Consider the following 22,960-nt stretch of genomic DNA (forward strand, 5'->3'; position numbering starts at 1 on the left):
CGGAAATTGTTCCATGTATCTCTACTTTCTGATCAAAAAATATAGACCTGGTGTAGATCTTAGCAGCATCTTTTTCCAATGTAGTTTGACTCCAATCAGTTGGCTCAGTATATCTTGAAATATGATCATTTTTTCTATGATTGAACCTTTGTACATCCATCGCGCCATCAAAATGATTCATAAACTCTACGAGTGTGAGTTGTGAATTAGCAACCTAGCAAAAGAAATGGTTCTCACTCTCTGATTTTGAAGTTGTTCTCATAAGACCAGACATTGGCTCATGCCGGTAAAAAGCCGGAATCTACATGGATCTCATCCCAAACATATCATCAATCCATTTGTTTTCAGTGAGACCGAACTCAATCATCACCAATTTCCACTGTCTCTCAAATTATTCGGGCTCAATCGAATCAGTCCAAATAATGTCGCACATCGTATTACACAACTCGTGTCCAACCTATAACAATAAATGCTTTTTATATCAGCCTATAACAAAAAAAAAAATTAAAATAAAAATAACCCTAGCAAAAGACAAAAAAATTGCATGAAATACCTTATCTGCCGCTTTTTTCATTATGTGCCACATGCACAATCTGTGTCTGCTATTAGGAAAAACCTCCTCAATAGCCTGTTTCATAGCAGGGTCTTGATCCGTCACTACAACATTTGGTTGCCGACCAAATGACTTTAAAAATGAATTTAGAAGCCATTTATATGATTCAATACTCTCCGATGCCAGCAACCCAGCTGAAACTGTTACATTTCGACAGTGGTTGTCAATGCCAGTGAACGGAACAAACACCATCTTGTACCTGAACAACACATGCGAAACAACATTTTAGTATGTGCGAATTATTAAAAATCACATGCGAAACCAGAAGTATGGCATAAGATATATTTATCACATTCTGTTTGTTTACACATGCGATATTAAAAATGCATTAACAAAGAAACATGCGAAAATATGTAACAAACATGTTTGTCTTGAAACACTTACCTGTTTGTCTTGAAAGTTGCATCGAACGATATCACATCCCCAAATTTAATATAGTTAAGCTTGCATAACCATAAGCCCAGAACAAACCAGTTAACCGTTTGCCATCATCAACAGAGTATTCAAACGAATAATCAGCTAAATACTTTTTTTTTGTCAGTCATCCTATTTATTACCATGTCAGCGTCATATTCTCCTATATAGCTGTTTATTCGCTTCCTAAAATTTTTGCAATCATCAACCGTGGCATCAACGTTCTCAAAACCACCATAACATTTCCTCATTATATGGAAAGCTTTGACAGGACCAAGGTTTAAAGTGCCAAGTTCCCATACCATCTCCTCCTGGACATCTGACAATTGTCTGTAAGCTGGGAGCATGTGAATGTCATTTTGACATACAAACTTATGATTATGGCCATCAACAAATTTCTTTACTGTATATAATCTACCATCCAGAGTGCAAATCATAAGTTGAGCTTTGCATCCGGTCCTAATAGTCCCCCTGTTCCTTGTTTTGAATTGCTTTTTTGACTTCGAATGATCATCAATACACAGAGGCTTATGTCCCTCTTTAGAACAAACAAAATACTTAGTTTTGATTATACCACCACTGCATACTTCACCACCTTTCCGAATAGAAAGACCAGCTAACTTAGCATATGATTGATAAAACGCATATGCTTGTTCAATAGAGATAAATTGCATTCCAACAACAGGAGTAGCTGATGCCTGAACCTCCGGAGTGTAAACCCTTTCATCTACATGAATCAAAATAAAAAACATAAAACGTCATATAAAACACATGCGAATTGTCTGATCAAAACATGCGAAATGATGATATTGATAAATCTGAATTACATATGCGATTTATTACATAAATACATACCAAATTGCAAAAAAAAAATCAAATGCGAATTGTAAGAGTAATAACATGCGAATTTATACATGTTGCTTTTCAAAAATACAAAAGTGTAATCAAACAATCAAACTACAAAAAACAGCTACAACAAATGCTACGATTAAACAAAAAACAATTATACGAACAATTTAGATATCTGAATTAACATAATTACCAATAGAAAACTCGTTTGCAGCACTTGAACTTGAAATTGGAATTGCAATTGGATTTGCAGGTCGCGGATTTAAAACATCCTCAATCGAAACTCTCTGATAAGCAGATAATTGAGCATGATCACCAATCGGTCGATTTTCTTCAAAATCAACTTCTGTTCGTCCAGTGCTACTCTGTGGATCCATCGAAATAAACAAATTGAATGAAACCCTAATACAGAAGAACGAAAACTGCAAATTGTGAATTATGGAAAATTTGAAACTGATTTGAATAATAATTACCGGGATATCAGTGTAACGAACTTCTCGCTGAATGAATGAAGAGACGAATTTGCCGTCTGACGATTAGGTTAATTGTCTGATTTAACCTTATTAGACCGAAATGAATCAGGACACGTGTATGGCTCAAAATATAGCGTATATAATGTACGATAACCCTATTTGTACCATACTCTTTACCTCTCTCTCTCTCTCTCTCTATATATATATATATAAATATATATATATATATATATATATATATATATATATATATATATATATATATATATATATATATATATATCCCACAAGAAATGATACAAACAATTTAGCATATGGAACACATTTATATTATTAAGGTTTATTTTTCTTTCTTTAGAGTTTAATTAGTTTTACTTTTCTTTCCTTTAAGTTTTAATAACTTTAGTATTCTTCCTTTTGTGTATTAGTAAAAATACAATATAACCCTTATGATATAGTTTACATTTTAATAAAACGTTATAATAAGTATTGATATTATAGTAATTATTATTATTATTTAACTATCATCATTATTATATACTATATTGATTTTTACATCATATTAATTTCAAAATATATGGCAATTTAATGTTTGAGATTTGTAAACATTATTTGTATTAAGATTTCATAAAAAATAGATATAATCTCATTACTTTTCAAAGTCAGGCAAGGATGCTAATTGTGTCTGGTTGAAGGGATAACGAGTTATGAGTTTGCGGGTTGAATGTCCAACACTAACACGACTCATATATTTATTCATGGTGTACCGCTGCAACGTGCAGGTCGGATTTACTAGTTATAACTAAATATGAATACTAAATTTTGGTTAGTTTATCATATAGTGTTAGTTGCATATGATTATTTTAAATCTGTATAACTCTAGACGTACGTAAATATACATATATAATACTAATAGTAGAATCCATTTAGTGTCATATGACATTCTCTTCATCAATATTGTCATCAAAATGCCATGTGACAATTTCTAATCCTACCTTAACAATAATAATAATAATAATAATGATAATAATGATAATAATAATAATAATAATAATAATAATAATAACAATAATAATAATAATAATAATAATAATAATAATAATAATAATAAAATTAATATAAGAACCATTATCCACTTTAATAAATAATTCTAAATAAACCACATCTCCTTCAAAAGAAATCGATATACCATGATACTTGAGTTAATAAATTATACTACATGATATAGAGATAAAAATATTAGAATTATTTTATCTCTTGAATATACTGATTTTACATATTAGAGGTCAAAATTCTTCGACTCTATGACATACGATTAAGGGTTATTATATTTTTTTAATATGTTCGTATTTAATGTGAATATCCTTTATCAAAAGCCTGTTAATCGTTATTTTATTTTTATCTATAACAAAACTATTATTATTATTATTATTATTATTATTATTATTATTATTATTATTATTATTATTATTATAAATATCTCCATTTTAATTATTTTTGCATTATTATAATAAGTTATTTTTTAATATAACATCACATTAAGATTAACTACATATATTTCTAAAACCAAATGATTTAAACTATCAATTATTGATAAAAATAATAAAGTTGCAAACAAAACATCAAATCTAGTTTAACTTTTAATATAAGATTAATGTCACGTTTGACTTTCTCCTTCAACCTTCCAATTTAAACTTGCATTTTATTTTAAAATATTTTTTAATCCTTATATTTACTAATATAATAAATTTAATTTCAATATGTTAATAACCACATTAGACTGCATTATTTAATTAATATTATTAGATAAATAGAATGTATTTTATTTTATATTATCGTATACTAATTTAATTTAGTAGTTGTATATGAGTTTTGAATTTTATTTTTATTTGATTAGTTAGATTATTTTACTATTTTATTATATCTGACTTGAGTAACCTTGACGATATAATTATTTGCCACAACTTTTATTGCCATTAATATAAATGAAAATGTTTTAAAGATATACTTGTAAAAATTTCTAATCAAATACTAGTGTTTCAAACAACTATGAAATACCGGCGCCAATCCACTTGGTAATAGCCCAGTAGTGTTGGTGAGTTTAGATACAACTTAGGATAGGAGAGGTCAGGGGTTCAATCCCTATGGTGTGTAAGTTTAGCCATTAAAAAAAAATAATACCGACGCCACTTGGAGAAAGCTGAGTATAAAAATGAGATTGTTGATTCCCTTGATTAAACCAAATAATTAATATTTGTTTAGCATTCAAGAGGCAGTGCCATTAAAAGAAGTATTCAAGAGAACATGAGATGGAAATACATAAAGAAAGGTCTTTGTTAACATACGAATTTTAGTGTGATTATCTTTTTTTATAATGACCCAACCCGATCCGATGATTATGTTACTTTAAGTTTGATTATTTTTTTTAACATGATCCACCTCGATCTGACCCGTTACGAACGGAAAAAAATATCACATGGCTAGGAGCCTAAAATTCTTACAAAAATTTTGTACCCCTAGAAGAAAATTTATAGGTCCGTCACTGAGTCCACCATCAAGAACGTGCAAGCAAATTCTGAGTAAGAAAGTCATTGGTGTTGAATTCACCGAGCAGGCGGATAATGGCGTACATATTTAAAAAAAAATTGTCTAACACACAATTTTATATATATTAGTGATGAGGCTTCATGAATAGCCTTTTTTTTATTGTAGTACTAGATTATTAGACCCGTGTACTACACGGGTTTAAGGATATAAATTTGTAAATTATTTAATTTTATATTCTCTTCGTAAATTTATATAAGTGAATTCTTTACCGTAGATGATGCAACAGTTGGTCATGTGTAAAAACCAATTCTCTTATAAACAAACCAACTTTACATAAAAATTGTCCTATACTTTTATTTATCGTCATGGCAAAACATTGGGCGAGAGGAATCTATCTCTTTTCAATATAAATGAAATATTTCTATTTGGCGGTATTAAACGAAATCTAGGGATAAATGTTCAAGTGTTATTATTACTTCCGGAGGATAATATGAGTGCCTCAATAACCTAGTCACCTAGTGATAGGACCTGTAGTCGAGTTCGTTACATAAACTATTCTTTTAATGAATATTTCTTAATAATGTCACTGGAACATTGACCTTTGTTAATTATCAATGGTATGGCAAGCCTAAAAATATAACTCCATTTAGGACATCCAGTGAGTATAGTCTTGTATCAAAATTAGTATGAAGATATTATATCATTAAACGCGTTTGTTACATAGGTCTAATAACATTAAAAGTGTTTTCAAAGCATGGAAGTAAACCGGTTTCCAAATATCAGATTAACCTATTATTTACCTTTTTTATTATTATAATATAAAATAATAATTTATTGTAAAGAAATCTTTTTTTAAAGAATAAGAAGATGTTGTCACATTGACATTATATGAAATTGTTTATTATAAGTAGAATTGTTACTAATAACTAACTATATATTTTAGATAAGTCAAAATTAAATAATTAATATCTAAGTAAACAATAAAATATTTATTAGTATTAAGTTGTTAAGGAATTTTTTATTGTTTTGTATTAATTAATTAAATAATTAATAATAATAATAATAATAATAATAATAATAAATGTGAATTGAAGGAGAAAATGACATATGGCTTTAAGTAGGCTTTTGTTTAATATTAGAATGCCATGTGGCATTATCTATATCTTATTATTAGTATTAGATATAATAATTCAGAAATTTGATACAAAAGTGTTGTAGTGGTTTTACTTCATTGAAACCTCTTTTTTCTTTTATTTTTTTCTTTCCATCTCATCATATCATATCATATGATACACTATTTTATTTTATTTATATATATATAGTTTTGAAAGAAACATGAAAAGTAATGTCAAATTTTAAAAACTGTATAGTTTTTTTTTATAATTTATCATATTAATATATATTTTTTAATATTTACTTTTAACTTTTAACATAGTCTGTTTTTTTTCTATTTACTTTTAGCTTTTAACATATTTTTATTTTTTCATTTTTTAAAACCATATTTTCTTTATCATTTATTTTGTTTTTAATAATATTTTTTCTTTTTTTTTTAAAATCTATCTTTAGTTTATCAATTAATTTTATATTTCTTTAATAACTTGCGTTCGTTAATATTTTTTTTCAAAAAACTTAAGTACGTAGTTGAGCTTAATTTTTACCCTCAATTAATATAAGTTTATTAAAAACAAATTTATATTAAAAAATAAAGTATTTATTTGCTATCGTAAATGATACGATGATAAACTGAACCGATTTTAACAGTTTGGCTTTCTAAATAACATGCTACATTTTCAAATAACATTTGTTTTACATTATCATTTGCTCTGTTCCGTCGCAAAGCACGTCTAAAAAAAAACCTAGTACATCATAAAATACTGCATCACACAACATATTAGAGCATTCATATTGCTTCCATCAACCTACACCCACATCTTTAAATTTTTTTAAAAATTGTCTAAAACACAATACATCATATCTCCTATTTCTCTACCCCAATCCTAAATTTTAGAAAGTTGCCACAATAATATTTAATATATAAAAAAGCTACTATTCATCATCCATCAAATTATTGTGAGTGTGTAAAAACGATAAATATAATAAAATAAGTGTTTATTAGTATGATAAAGATAAAAATGGTAAATGAGATTTAATATGTTTTTAAAATAGTTAAATTATAAAATAAAAAATGGTGAAGGGAATGTGAATACTCTTATCTCATATTACATCATAACATATGTTATAACAAATAATATCAAATGATATCACATCATATATAGACGTACCATATTACAACACATCATAACATATCTTATTATATTACACCATATCATATTATAGCACGATATATCATGTTATATTACATGATAATGTATCATGTTATATCATATACCATATCATATCACATCAGATTATAACATTTCACACCATATTATATGCTACACATCTCATCAAGTGATTGATGATCGTCATTCAAGTAATGCAAAAACTAATTAAATTAATTAGCTATTGTAAGTATGGTATTTGAGGAACGCGTAGCCAATATTGCACGTATTTTTTAATTATTAATATTAAACCTTAACTAAAACAGATAGCTGATTTGGTCGATTTAGTTAATTAAAAACTAATATAAATTGCAACTGATTAAGTTGTCAATAGTAATTAAAATTAGACATTACTAAGGCTATGTGTAATGGTTTCACCCATTTTCATTATCACATCATAAATAAAAGTGAGTGTCACATCATTATCATGTAGACATAAACTCTCACTCATTTTTTTTCACCTTTAGTGTGTCATGGTTTCATACGTTTTCTCTACCCACCACCCGTTAAAAAAATATTTAAATGAAAAAAAAGTAAAAAACAAAAATAAAAAGGTGGATTTGATTGGTTGAGAGACTTGGGCCCACCAAATCTTCTTCTTCGCCGGCGTGAACTACCTCACACTCCATTCTTTCATGACCTATAACGCGGATCAAACACCGATAATTAACGGGGTAACTCCGTTGGTTACACACAGCCTAAGTTTCAGGTTTAGAAACTAGAAATTGAACCTAGGTTAATTACAGAGTTAGAAAGTTAGATAAGTGATGTGCGTGAAATAAATATAAATTTAAAATAAAGAATTTACAACAGTGCAGGTTTTAAAAAGGGCTTTCGCATAAGAACTAAACCACACACAATAGGCGAATGGACCTACCGGATAATAGTGTAGCTACATATAAGAACCAGATATCAATATGTGGACACAGTGGCCCCTGATAATAAATCTGTCATTGTTTAGCCGATTAATAACAAGAAATGCTTGGTATTTCACTAAAGTATCAGACAAAATATAACACATCTAAGTTAACGAACACAGTGTCAATCAATCAAGGAAGAATACCACTTTAATCTCAAATCCATTTAGCTAATAAATGAAAACAATCATAAATATACGCAAAAAGATCACAAAATACATAGGTGACTAGAATTTTGCTAAATATACATATATAGCTATATAATTTATCAAAAAGTTACGATGAGCAACAGAAGCTAACCACCTAAAATCAAGCAAGTAAAAGTGATGCAATCATGCTAATGTTTATAAATATGGATTAATTTCTCATGAAAACGATTAATCCAACAACTAATTGAAAAGATCACATGAAAAACATATTTAGGTGGATTAAACTATGAAAAATAGTGAATCTTTATGTTTAAAAATTATTATTATTACTATGCATAAAATTCTAAACTATGACAAATAGTGCAACAGTGTACACCTCTGCTGGAGCAACATGGATGACATAAACGTCGAGATGGCGTTGTTGGAAAAATAGGTAAAAATAACATTTTTCACAAATATAGGAAAATGATTTTTTCCTACTTTGGACTAGAAATAAATATAATAAAATGAGCGGGTTTTATGTATTTATTTGTGGGTTTGTGTTCTATGTTGGAAGAGCTTCGCTACGAACTAAACCACGTCCAAAACCGAGCTAAGATGAATGAGGTATCGATGCTCAAAGTTGGGTGTTTGAAACATTGAATGCTGAAACAAAAGGGAAAGTAGCACCTTGTCCCACATCGGAGGAGATATGGAACTTAAATGGGTATTTAAGGTGGAACTCTCCATCCTTATTGTTTCATGGATGCACACACTAGTGTCCTTGCGAAGGGTGCGGAGCACCCACACCCGCTCGCGCGCGTGGCGTGGGTGATGAGGCGCAATGTTTAACACTCTGAAGTCAGAGAGGTTGAAGTCAGTGTGTTTTAACACTCTGAAGTCAATATATAATCAGGTTGTGTTTAACACTCTGAATGTGTTTTAACAGTTCTTTTTCATTTTAACACTCTTGACGCTATGTTTTAACAGCAAGCAGATTGCTGGCGATTGTGTTTTAACAGCAAGCAGATTTATTGACGCTGTGTTTTAACAGCAAGCAGATTTCTTGACGCTGTGTTTTAACAGCAAGCAGATTCCTGGAGGATTTTTGACATTGTGTTTTAACAGCAAGCAGATTTCTTGACATTGTGTTTTAACAGCAAGCAGTTTTCCTTGACGCTGTGTTTTAACAACAAGCAGATTGCTGGACATTGTGTTTTAACAGCAAGCAGATTTCTTGACGTTGTGTTTTAACAGCAAGCAGATTTCTGGTCGCTTGGGTCGCGTTTTCTTCTCCGGTAAGCCCTGGCCCCGTTATATTTTCTTCTCAGTCTTTCAGATCTTGTTAGAACCACGTCTCCGGCTAATCGTGTATTGTTTCAGGGGAGGCGGAGTGGTGGTGCCGGCCGTAGAATGGCGGTGGTGGCTCCGTCAACGGTAGAGGGTGGGGGGTGTCTTAGGTAATGATAAGGATTTGTTGTTAAAGATGATGATGATTTGATGAAGGGGTGGCCGACGGCGGTTTTTGGAGGTGGGTTTAGAGAGGTAGAGAGAGAGAGAGAAAGAGAAAGAGGGGAAATCTTCATCCATGATTTTAAGTATATTTGGTATGATTTTAGGGGTTTCCGAATGTGGGTTGAGAGAGAGAATGAAATTCGCTTAAAAATAGGAGTTGTGATTAATTAAAAAAACGACCATTTGACAAAATTGCCCCTACTCATTTAAAACAATCAATTAATTAAACTCAAATATTACAAGATTGCCATTGATTTAATCTCAACCCTTATACACACCAATCGAATGGACCAGATCGCTTCCTAGACTTTGTAGGAAAAACACACTTTCTGTGCGAACCCTACTCTATATATATATATATATATAGAGAGAGGGAGAGAGAGAGAGAGAGAAAGAGAGGTCGGTTAACATACAAATTCACTAATCGTACATTATGTACGCTACAAGAACAACCGTCCGATCATCCCATTAAAAACGCGTGTTTAACAATTAAATTAATCAAATTAAAATTAATAAAAGAAACCGCCAAGGTTAAAATCGTCCATAGCGAGAACAAAGCCTTTGATAAACGGCAAAACAAAACCTCAAAAATCATAACGACAAATCCTAAAATCAAAACCAAAAACGAAATTATAACAATTAATCAAAAATCTATCGATTCACCAAATCGATCGATGTATATTCACAAATTCGTATGAGAAAATGAACTTCTGATGAATTTAGAAATTCTGGAAGGACTGACTATCGAAGAAGATGATGTAGAATGTCAAATCATATGCGAAACCATCAAACGATGCAAATGCGAATTCAATAACAAAGGAAAATCTTTGAAATTTCATATAGTTTGCGAATTCATGATATGCAAATGCGATTTCAGTAAAAAGTTAAGTATTCTATGATATTTCATATAGTTTGCAAATTCATGATAATGCACATGCGATTTCAAAAAAAATTTCAAAAAACTCTTCATATAGTGTGCGATTTCAGATATTTTACACATGCGATTTAAAAAAAAAAAGGATATTTATAAGTTGGTCTCTTACTGTTTGCGAATTCGTTCGAATCAAGTGCGATTTTGAATAAGAACACTGCAAAAAAAATATTTTGTAATAAAAATGCAAAAAAAAAAAAAAAAACAAACTACCAATCTTAAAAACTAAAAATAATATTATTTTATATAAAAAAACTTAATTTATTAACGATGTGACTATAATTTGACATGTAATGATGAATTTTATAATAAATACTACTGAACTTACCACCCTACCTATATAATAAATTTACTGTATTAATATAAAAAACCTAGATAACTACCTTCCATATTAAGACATAGAATACAAAATAAAACACACACAAAAACACAGACCAAACAAAAATGGCATATGAAGATATAGAAAAAATCAAAAACATTGCAATCAAAGAGCTATTGTCAACTCGCACGTTGACAGAAATAAGCACTGATATCACCTCTTCTCATCTGGTTCTTGATGTGCAGGGCAAAATTCTTGAACAAATCAAGAACAATCAAGCCGTATGGGAAAATCTACTTCAAGAACCACCATCAAGCTTCAGAGACAAAGCTTTGGATCACATAAAATAGCAATCTCGAGCTGATGACTTAGCCTTCTCTTTCCTGACAGATGCTCTAAAAGCTTTGGATCACATAAAAGAGCAATCTCGAGCAGATGCTCTAGCAAAGGTGATTGTACCACCTCCTAAGGCTCTTAGGATAGGAACCAAAACTGTTGATTGCATATTCATTGGGTATGCACGTCAAAGTAGTGCACATCGCTTTCTTGTACATGAGTCCAAGAATCCTGATGTACACCTAAACACTATCATGGAGGTGAATCCTAACGTTGTGTCTTACTTTGAAAATGTGTTTCCTTTGAGAAGACAAACACATGCAACGTCATCAACACCTAATTTTGAAGTAGGTGAAAGTTCATCTACACCAGTTGATGAGGTAGTTCATGATAAGACACATGAACGACCTGAGGTTGAAGAAAGTGATCGTAGGCGAAGTAAAAGGCCAAGGGTTGAAAAATCCTTCGGTTCAGACTTCGTTAGCTATATGGTTGAGGGCGAGCCCAATACATATCGCGAAGCGGTTTCCTCTTCAGAAGGACCTCAATGGAAAGAAGCAATAAGGAATGAAATTGATTCTATATTGCAAAATCATACTTGGGAGTTAGTAGATCTTCCACCTAGTTGCAAACCACTTGGATATCGTTGGATATTCAAAAGGAAGATGAAAACTGATGGAAGTATTGATAAGTACAAGGCTAGGTTGGTGATTAAAGGATTTAGACAAAAGGAAGGTCTAGATTACTTTGATACCTACTCGCCTGTGACGCGCATAACCTCAATTAGATTGGTTCTTGCTATAGCGGCTTTAAGAAATTTGGAAGTTCACCAAATGGACGTTAAAACCGCATTTCTAAATGGCGATTTAGAAGAAGAGATTTACATGGAGCAACCTGAAGGTTTCTCCGCCCCTGGTCAAGAGGGTAAAGTATGTAAACTCGTCAAGTCTTTGTATGGCTTGAAGCAAGCACCAAAACAATGGCACCAAAAGTTTGATCATGTCATGATTGACAATGGTTTCAAAATAAATGAGTGCGACAAATGTGTTTATTTCAAAGACACAAATGAAGGTTATGTGATCTTATGCCTTTATGTAGATGATATGCTTATCATTGGGAGTAATGATAAAATTATCAAAGCTACTAAAAGCATGTTGAAAGCGAGATTTGACATGAAAGACATGGGTTTAGCGGATGTGATTCTTGGAGTAAAGATCATAAGAACCCAAGATGGTCTTGTGTTAAGTCAATCTCACTATGTGGATAAAATTCTTGAAAAATTCAACTCGGGAGATACGAGTGTAGCTCGAACTCCAGTTGATACCTCCCAACATCTCAAGAAGAATAAAGGAGATGGAGTTGCTCAGTTAGAGTATTCAAGAATTATTGGCAGTCTAATGTATCTAATGACATGTACTAGACCCGACTTGGCTTACGCGGTGAGTAGGCTAAGTAGATACACCAGCAATCCGTGTGCGGATCATTGGAAGGCTATCACGAGGGTGCTTAGATACATAAGATACACAAGAGATTATGGACTGCATTATACCCGACAACCAGCAGTGATCGAAGGATACACTGATGCAAACTGGATATTGGATAATAAAGATTCCAAATCAACAAGTGGTTACGTGTTTACACTTGGAGGAGCTGCTATTGCTTTGAAGTCGTCTAAGCAAACGATCATAGCAAGATCCACAATGGAATCCGAATTTATTGCCTTGGATAAGTCGGGCGAGGAGGCGGAATGGCTACGTCAATTCGTGGAAGATATTCCAAGATGGCCAAAGCCTTTGCCAACCATATGTGTACATTGTGATAGCCAATCAGCGATTGGTAGAGCTCAAAGCTTGATGTACAATGGCAGATCAAGGCACATGCGACGTAGACATAACACGATACGACAACTACTCTGAACGGGTGTTATCACAATTGATTATGTGAGATCAACGGATAACATTGCGGACCCGTTTACAAAAGGCTTAAGCAGAGAGTTAGTAGAAACGTCGTCAAGAGGAATGGGACTAAAGCCCGTGGTAAATGGGAATATGAGGGAAACCTAACTTAGTTGACTGGAGATCCCAAGATCTAAGTTCAATAGGACAACTTAATCATATTACCAAAACGGAGTCACTATGGGGGAGTACCCCAAACAAAACTAAAAGGGAGTTAAATATACTTCCTAGTCCATTCCAATCAGTGACATTGAAGTAAGGATAAACATATTAAGGTTAATGATTTCGGGAAATCAAATAACCATGATGCTTTTAATGATTCATGGGAATCACCTATGTTAGAGAGAAGTGGGGTCGCTTCAAATGGATTTGTGGGGTGCGCAAATCCTAGACCTCTCGCAGAACCAGGCTAGTGTTCCAGGACCATAATAGGACACGACAATGAGGAGTTGGCCAATCCAGGGAGAGTATTGTGTGAAGTGTATTGTCGTTTACACAAATGGGGGTATGTTCAAGGACCTCGCGTCTACACACCGCTAGTAAGCTAAGTGCGTTTCACAAAAGAAGGTTCAAAGGCTTCAACCTACCTATCTTGCAATACTCAACTGTCGAAGTTTATCGTTGAAAAGTGTAAGCAAAAGATCCATTTCCATACATGTGGGGGATTGTTGGAAATTTGATGAAAATAGCATTTTTCATGTGGGAGATTGTTGGAAAAATAGGTGAAAATAGCATTTTTCACAAATATAGGAAAATGATTTTTTCCTACTTTGGACTAGAAATAAATATAATAAAATGAGCGGGTTTTATGTATTTATTTGTGGGTTTGTGTTCTATGTTGGAAGAGCTTCGCTACGAACTAAACCACGTCCAAAACCGAGCTAAGATGAATGAGATATCGATGCTCAAAGTTGGGTGTTTGAAACATTGAATGCCAAAACAAAAGGGAAAGTAGCACCTTGTCCCACATCGGAGGAGAGATGGAACTTAAATGGGTATTTAAGGTGGAACTCTCCATCCTTGTTGTTTCATGGATGCACACACTAGTGTCCTCGCGAAGGGTACCCTAACTCGCACTCGCACACGCTCGCGCGCGTGGCGTGGGCAATGTGGCGCTTTGATGGCGCACTTTGCACTTCGTACGCTCGCATCGCCGCTTGAGAGCCGCCTTTGTATTTTTGACCGCGTGCGCGTGGTGGAGCACAAGGGTTGCAAAGACCAAGTGGTAGGTGATGCGGCACATGACGTGGCAGTCATGCGCATGCGCGCGCGAGTACATGCGGGTTGGAGGCGCGCGGTTGCACGCATGGTGCAGGGTCCTGCTGTGTCGTGCGCGGCGCACCAGAGTGAGCCGATACGGCGCGACTGTGTGGCGCGCTCGTATTGGCTCACAGGTGACGTGGCGTACGCGCGCATGGCAGTGAGCCAAGAGGACGCACCGCGCATGGGCATGCAGACCTGGGCGTGCGCGCACCAGGGTGACTTGCGCGCGCAGAAGCTTTCAGCATTGAATGACAGTGCAGTTTCAGTCCAGCTTCGTAACTGACGAGTTAATAGGCTTTGACTGAGAATTAAATGACGTATTAAATTGCATTGAAGACGTTTAATGCAATTTAAACCTCTCATTTAATTCGTTTTTGGCTGTTTCAAACCGGGAGCTGTATAAATACAGCTCCATACCTTGTTGAAAGACACACCAACGAATACCAGCTACACAACAGCTATTCAACTTTCTCTCTAAAGTTTTTCTAATCTTTTCTTGCTACTCTCAAGGTAACCTTCGGGTTGTAGGCGAACTCCGGCAGTGCTACTGCTCCGGCTGTTGTACCCTGGGAAACAAAACGAGTACTCCTGGGAGACTCGGAATTTGTTTTAAGGGAAGCGTGTTGAAAACGTGCCTCAGTCACTGAATTTTCTGCTTCTACTCCTTTCTTGTATTTGTTTATTTCAGTTGTAATAGTATTTTGTTTTTCCAGCTTTCTGTATTGTAATCAATTTAATAAAATTTGTTTATTTTATTTATTATTATGGCGAACGGTTCCTACAGGCGTCGTGTATGATTTGAGATTGTGTGACCTCTGGCCATCAACAATTGATGTTTGATTTGATAGTTCATGATGTTAATAACATGTAAATCGTTCTGGCTTCAGTTGGAATCATCAACATAACATTATGAGGTGAGAAGTTACTCTCTTCAACAAAACATTAGTGATCTTATGTGCTTTTATTATCAACTGTGAAAATTAATAGTGAAAAATGTTAAATGTGTTTTGCTGTATAAGGAATTATTATAAGATAATAAGATTTCAAATTTTTAATTTATTCTACCTGGTTTCAGTAGATATGCTACATAGGTGCTTTAATGATGGCATTATATGGAATACAGATTTAACTAATTTGTATGGTGATTATATGATGTTAGAAGTAAAGCCTGTGAATTTGTATAGGAAGATTAAGTTAGGAGCCTTGAATTGTAAAGTTAGTGATGGTGGTACTAATTTCAAGAGGTGTGTGGTGAAATCGGTAAAAGCTAAGTTCGAAGAATCCAGGGTTGGTTTTGGTATTCGAGTAGAGGAACACGTCATGGTGTCCGGATCACATTGTTCACACACAAAAACAAGCTCTTTGCCAATTGTGAGTGAAACGTGGCGCAACGTGTCACTAGCTAATTGGTTGTATCGTGTTGGCCATAGTTGTAATGAAGAGATTCCACGTGGGATACGACTTCAACTCAGTTGTTTCGGGTATAAATGAGCGTACATACCAAGCTTGATCACTCTCAAAGGTAGAAGAGCTTTGTTAACAGAGAGATACGTTTGGAAAGATCGGTCGCTATACAATCTCCGAGAATCAAAGAAAGATCAATCGGTGTACTTGAATTTCTAATGACGATGGAGAATCGATTTAATGCTGGAGATTTGGTTTGGGCAAAAGTTCACCGTTACCCTTGGTGGCCTAGCATTATTTACCATGAAGCCCTATCAAGTACCAAGATTCGAAAATCAAAAAAAGAAGGTTGTATGCTTGTTTCATTTTATGGTGATAATACATACGAATGGTTAGATCCAAAGAATATCATTCCTTTTGAAGCCAACTTCAATCTGTACTCGAAACGTCGACATTCTGATTCATTTGTGAAAGCTGTTAATGAGGCAGTCGATGAAGTCAAGCACAGAGCTGCCATAGGGTTGTCTTGCCCCTGCAAATTTTTTGCGCAGTATAAACCGGCACCTGTTGAAGATCTGCTTGAAGTTGATATCGAAGGATATCAATTGGGAACGGTGTTTACAGTGAAACAGATCGAAGACTTCAGACAAGAATTCAAACCAGTTGAGACGCTTTCGTTTATACAGCAACTGGCGTTGGATTCAAGTGATATCCATCTAGATCTTAACCAAAAAAAGGAAGCAGCCCGCGCTCTTACTTATAGAAAAGCAAACTATGAAGAAGTTGATGAGCCGTATTATCAAGCATTTGAGGTTGATCCTAAAAGTCTTGGAAGTTCTATAGTGGCTTCAGATGACCAGAAGACATGTTTAAATCAAGGTAAGTGTTTTATGTTTGAATTTAAATATTTAATGATCATGAGGCCCTTTGGATAGCATCCTACTTTCCTTGCATTGCTTATACATTTCTATTTATATATGTTGGCTTTTGAGTAAATTAACAATTTTGGCATTGTTGTGTTGATTGAGTAGAGTTGTATAATTAAATTCTTATTAACCAAAGTGATCTGAACTATAACTTAATGATCTTGTTACAGCATTGACAAGTTTTAACTTCTTTTACATCATAAAAGGAGTTTCTTCGTTCATTCTTTTCTTTTTATTAAAATAAGTTTGATCTTTGATGCAAAACATTTCTGTGGTTATTACAATATCTGATCGTTTACATGTCTTCATTGTTATGAGAATTCAGTACAGATGTACCTCACTAATGTTATTGGTATATATTGCAGATCCAATTGATCATCCTTCCGAGCCTAAAAGCGAAGGTCAGAAAAAACGCAAAGTCAAACACCAAAACAAAATCGAAAAATCTCCTGCACCTCAGAAAGATAAACCGCATGCTACTAAAACAAAACGGTCAGAGAAAAAAAAGCTTGATTCTAACACCAAGACTTTTGAGAAAAAGACTAAGCGGTCCAAAGGCGAGGTTGATACAACGCTTGATTTCAGTTTATCTACTATCGTTGTTAATAAACAAGCATCGTCATCCGGCTCTAAGCACAACGACTCACCACCAACACCAAAATCGTTGAAGAAAAGACATGGATCAATAAGCACAACGCATTTAGCTTTATCTCTCCAAAATAAGAGAAAGGAAGGTGAAAAAAGTGCGACAGTAAATCAGATTCTTTACCGTTATCAAGAAATTTATGCCAAGTATAGGGTAGAAGAAGCTGAGAGAACAAATGTGCAGATTGGCAATGGCGGTGTAGACATTTCGGAGAAGATGCTATATCTGCTCAAAGAATGCAACCGGGTTGTTCTCGGATCAAAGTGACCGTGCTGGTTTTTGTTAAAATTTAGAAATTTTTACAATTTGGGCGTCGTGTTCTGCCTCTGTGCAGAAATTGTTGTTTGGTTGACGGTTGTTTACTTTTATTAGCTGTATCTGTAATCGTATATGTATCTGTTTACCAAGGTTGTATGAATCATAGGGTAGCACACATAGGACAATCAGGTCACCATTAACTTATAATATAGGTTTAATAGCATACTCATAAAGGTTATATACCTGACCAAATGGCCAGGTCGGGTCAAAACAATCTGTTTAAAAAAAAATGATTAATCTGTTGAAAGTCAATGTCAACGTTCTCTTGGAAGTCTAGTTGGCAACTTATTTACCGTTATTTTTTCTCTTGAATAAGTCAATAGAATGAGTCAGTCACGTAGGCTTATTCTTGCTAGTTTTATGGTTTGTTAGCTATTTTTCTGCAAGTAGTGCATATGCACGTTTAAGTTTATTTTCCCTATTTATGTAAGTTGAAGTTTCAGTTCTATTCATTCAGAAATATTGAGCAGTAAAACAAGTGTGCAATCTTTTATTTTCTGAGTGTGTGTATTTGTGAGTTTGTGTGTTCATCGTGACCTTACCAATTTAACAATTGGTATCAGAGCCAATCGGTTCTAGCTTACGTCATGACAGAGATCCAACTCGTTGGTGGTGTGAAGAAATTGAGCAACAGCAAGTCAGCAACTATAATTCTTGGTCTACATGTTTGATGTCATACTTGCAAGGCCAAGATTTATGGGAGGTAGTGAACGGTTCGGAGACTGTAGCACCATTACGTGAAGATCAGAATGGCATGTTGAGGAAATGGAGAGTGAAAGCCGGTAAAGCCCTATTTGTTTTGAAGACCACAGTCGAAGATGAAATATTGGAGCATATTCGAGACTCCAAGACCCCAAAGGAGGCTTGGGATATACTTGTTACCTTGTACTCTAAGAAGAATGATTCAAAGTTGCAACTTCTAGAGAACGAGCTGTTGTCGGTGTCCCAACGGGATTTAACAATCCCCCAATATTTTCATAAGATCAAGACTTTGTGCAGAGAAATAGGAGAGCTTGATCCAGAATCCAAGATCGGTGAGGCACGAATGAAGCGTATCATAATACATGGTCTAAAACAAGAGTTCCGAAGCTTCGTAGCGGCGGTTCAAGGTATTAGATAATATTATCAGACTAGGGTTACGAGCCCACGGGCTCATTAGGTTAGTTAGGGTTTTGTTTTATAGGCAATGGGGCTTGGGGAGACAGACGCCTTGCTTGTATAGGCTTTAAACCTCGCGTCTCGTGTGCTTCCATCTGACCCTTGCTTGGGCACAGGGGTTGCTCAAGCCCCTGGTCTATATATGGTTGAGTTACAATATATAGACGCCGTAACAAAACCCTAACTAACCTAATGAGCCCGTGGGCTCGTAACCCTAGTCTGATAATATTATCTAATACAAGGGTGGCCTATGTTGGGGAATTTTCAGAAACCGGACGATCAGAGAATTCCCTCAATCTGAATCATTGTGTTTGCATTCTGATATATACGTTTGCTAATACACATCTCTCTTTTTTGATTCGATAATCACTTTGTTTATTCAATAATAAACAAACTGATCTCACAGAATTCCCTGGATTGAGTGATTATTTTTTTAATATTGTAGTTGATTAGTGATTATTAGCGTCTTGATTAGTTTGTCTATTTTCGTTAAATTTTCTAAGCAAATACAGGCATCTCGATGTGTAGTGATTGTTTTATCCGGATCAATAAATAATCTTGCAAAATCAGTTTAAATGTTCTCTTCTATAATTTACTGAGATTGTTAACTCCAATTGCTACGGCTTTGCATATATCTCATTTTGCTCCTCCTTAACGTCATATTACTGACTGATCATGTTGGTTTTGGGTCGGGTGAGGGATGTGAATCCGACCCAAAACCAACATGATTAGTCAGTAATATGACGCTATTGAACAACACATGGAGAAGCCTGCTCTCTATTGAACTAGTTTACTGAACATCATATCATGTGTTTTATGTTCTTGGATACATAATCTGGAGTTTTGACCAAAATAGTTTTTAAAACTATACTTTCTATAATCTTTATATTGTTTAACCTTGAAATAAAATTCTAACATAGTTTTATCACTTTATGCATTTGTTCTTTTAGATCAAATGTATAATTCTCAACTCATATAAGTGCAGATTATTTGGTTGGTGACCGGTAGGCCTAAGGCTAAGGATTGGTATGTTGAGTTTTATAGATAAGAACAAGAACGTGAAAGAAAGTGTAGGTTCCTTAATCCTATGGATCTTTCGCAGAATTGTCTATTTAACCTAGAGTGCGGAATCCTCTAGATCAGATTATCACAGAAAGGTGTAGAAACAGAAATCACCATAAACTGATCTTTATTGATTATCTATTAATCTGATTACAATCAATCAAGATCCCTAACAAATTCGTCCAAGCCTTTATCTTTCACGAATTCTCTCTGTAAACTCTGTCTCTAGTGATTACAGTGATTAACCTAAACCCTAATGCAAAACCTTGTTTATATAGCACAAGTTTGCAACATGGGCTAGGGTTAAACCACATGGGCTTCAAATTGGACAGGGCCCAATTCGCCTACCGTTCCACCAATGTGGGTTGGGTTTGGCTCAATCACTCCTTATTAACTAATACAAAGCTAAACCCGCTAACCATTTATCGTTTTACCAATTACAAGATATCCATAGACCCAAATCTAAAAATTGTTGTCACAAACATGCATCAACAGACTCCCCCTTGACAATAGCTTCATAAAACAACTTTGTCTTCAGTCATCTTGCATTCTTCAAATAATCCTTTCAACGTCTTTGGTCTTTGGATAGCTTCAGCTTCAATGGCTTCTGTCAGCAACAGACTCCCCCTAAGTTGATGCATCCAATCCCCAAATCTTCAAAATCGTTAGCGCTTGAGTAAACTCTAGTTTAGCATTTGCATAGCAATCTTCAAACTCTTCAAACTTTTTCAGCAATGTAGAAAGGAGGTTTCTACCATGCATCAATCAGACTCCTCTTCACTAAACTTCACAGCAACTCATCACTTCACTTCACTTAGGAATAAATTTGCTACTATTTGTATATATAAAACAAACATCTCGAGAAACCATAAGAATTTTTCAACACAGTTTAACAAATTATTATTAATCAAGAGATGTGAAAACTATATTACAGATTAAGCAATTTTCAACTCAGCACCAACACTCATAACATTTACCCAACACACTAGAACCTGCAAGATTAAAGATTTAGAGTTCATCTTTTAACACCAACTCCCCCTATCGGTAACAAGTCCTCCATGAACAACCATTTTTTGTATGTTAAGAATTTTAAAGAAAAAGAAAATATTTTTGGATTTTTATGTTTTTTCTGAAAACGAATAAATAACAAAAAGAAATAACAATGAAAATAAACATTCTGCTTTTGTGAGAATCACTGGTTAAGAAGATCATATCAGCCAACTCAAATTGTTTCACACATGCAATTAATTCTACAAGTTAATTTCGTGAAACGCAGTCCAAGACGATTACAAGTATTGTTTACCCACTTAAACAAAACACATGAATATTTCAAGTACCTTTACTTGGTGATAGGTTAATGTAATATTATACTGATGCACTATTGTGTCCCTGATGTGCTTAAAAGTGGTCAATTAAAAACTAATTAATTTTAACCTAAACTAGACACACAAAGTTTTAAATTTATAAACTAAGACTCTCTAAAACCTAGACCACACAACCGGTAAGTGTATCGATCAATGCAGTATAACCTAAGTAAGTCCGAGTATCGAACCCAAGAGACTCTACTAACTACGAATACTAGACTCTGACTAGACTCACTAACCTAACTGCACTTAACTGTTTTGTTGTTTGGGGGGGGGGGGGGTGTTCTAAATATCCTAAAATTGCAAATTAAATTAAATTAATTAACTAAAATTAATAAGCACGAATTAACTTGGATTTTAATCAATTAAACGACTACCTAGAATGGATTCCTGAACTATTTTAGTAATGACTTTATTATGTTTATTAATTATTATGGAACCGGGATCTTTATGTGCTAAACCTATCAAGACACCGAACAAGACCCTCGACCCTTCTCAAGGAGACACTTATGGAACTCTAATAAGCTGTTATGATTACCGGTTATCTAGGTTTACAAAAGTACCCTAATACCATTCACTCCCTCATGGGTTATAAACCTATGATAAGTTTGGAGTTTCAGTTTAACTTGTTAGACAACTATCACTAAGGAAACTAGTTCAGACTCCTCACAAAGACCCTACCTTGCAATTTAATGACGAAGACCTAACAATAATTTTGCACCTCACATTGAAATTAGTAGAACACTTTAATTTACTAAATTCTCAATTAGTACTTCTAAGGTGTATTGCGCAATTAACCCTAAAGATTATAAAATTAATTTATAACCTAGCATGAACCTATTATGTGATATAGACACTTACCAATATTCATACGAAGCAACAAGAGACAATAAACCCACTTAAAGCATGCAAACACATTAAACCAATACTACTTTTATGAACAATCCATAAATAATTAATTAAAACAATAAACATCAAAACTTTATAAATCCATCCTCACAGTCTAGGCATTAAAAGGTTTTTTAGCTAAGAATCAACATCAAGAAAAATAAACATGTCTCAAATAAATTACAAATCATATTCATAAGTTAGACTAACATAAATATATAAAAGCCAAACTAACTCAGCTCGTTTACGAATCGACCCGGTTATTGAACTCGAACTTGAAACTCGAACCAACACCTTCTCCTTCTCCTTCTCCTTCTTGAATCTCTTCTACTCTTTGCGTCTCTTCAAAAATAATATTAAAGATGGTCGTGGTCTCCTCTTATTTCTGAACTCGTCCCTTATGCCTCCACAAATATAATATATCGCAGCCCCTTTAAATCTTCGTGTGTATATCTGCTCCTCCCAATCCTATTATAATATGAACTCCTTTTTCCCTTTATCTAATTTGTCCCTTCACAATAATAAATTGCAGCCTCTAATGAAAAGAATACATACCTTTCTTTTATCTGATCGATGTCAGCCGCCAACAACTATTCCTCTTATGAAGCCCCCC

At 34.0% G+C, this 22,960-nt stretch overlaps 1 protein-coding gene across 1 annotated transcript; it reads left to right on the forward strand.

The window, feature by feature from the left end:
- The first annotated feature begins 16,209 nt into the window (after positions 1–16,209).
- LOC110923741 (DNA mismatch repair protein Msh6) lies at positions 16,210–17,824 on the forward strand. Its single transcript, XM_022167802.1, has 2 exons — positions 16,210–16,864; positions 17,277–17,824. The coding sequence occupies exons 1-2, from the start codon at positions 16,210–16,212 to the stop codon at positions 17,822–17,824; spliced, it is 1,203 nt and encodes a 400-aa protein (XP_022023494.1).
- The last annotated feature ends 5,136 nt before the right edge of the window (positions 17,825–22,960 follow it).

The sequence above is a fragment of the Helianthus annuus genome, chromosome 17 (genome assembly GCF_002127325.2).
Source record: "Helianthus annuus cultivar XRQ/B chromosome 17, HanXRQr2.0-SUNRISE, whole genome shotgun sequence".
NCBI lineage: Eukaryota > Viridiplantae > Streptophyta > Magnoliopsida > Asterales > Asteraceae > Helianthus > Helianthus annuus.

Bases quoted from the DNA above. Each gene is read 5' to 3' on its own strand.
- LOC110923741 (XM_022167802.1), top strand. From the start codon at position 16,210: ATGGAGAATCGATTTAATGCTGGAGATTTGGTTTGGGCAAAAGTTCAC. The intron at 16,865-17,276 runs GTAAGTGTTTTA...TATATATTGCAG, and splicing joins GAAGACATGTTTAAATCAAG to ATCCAATTGATCATCCTTCC.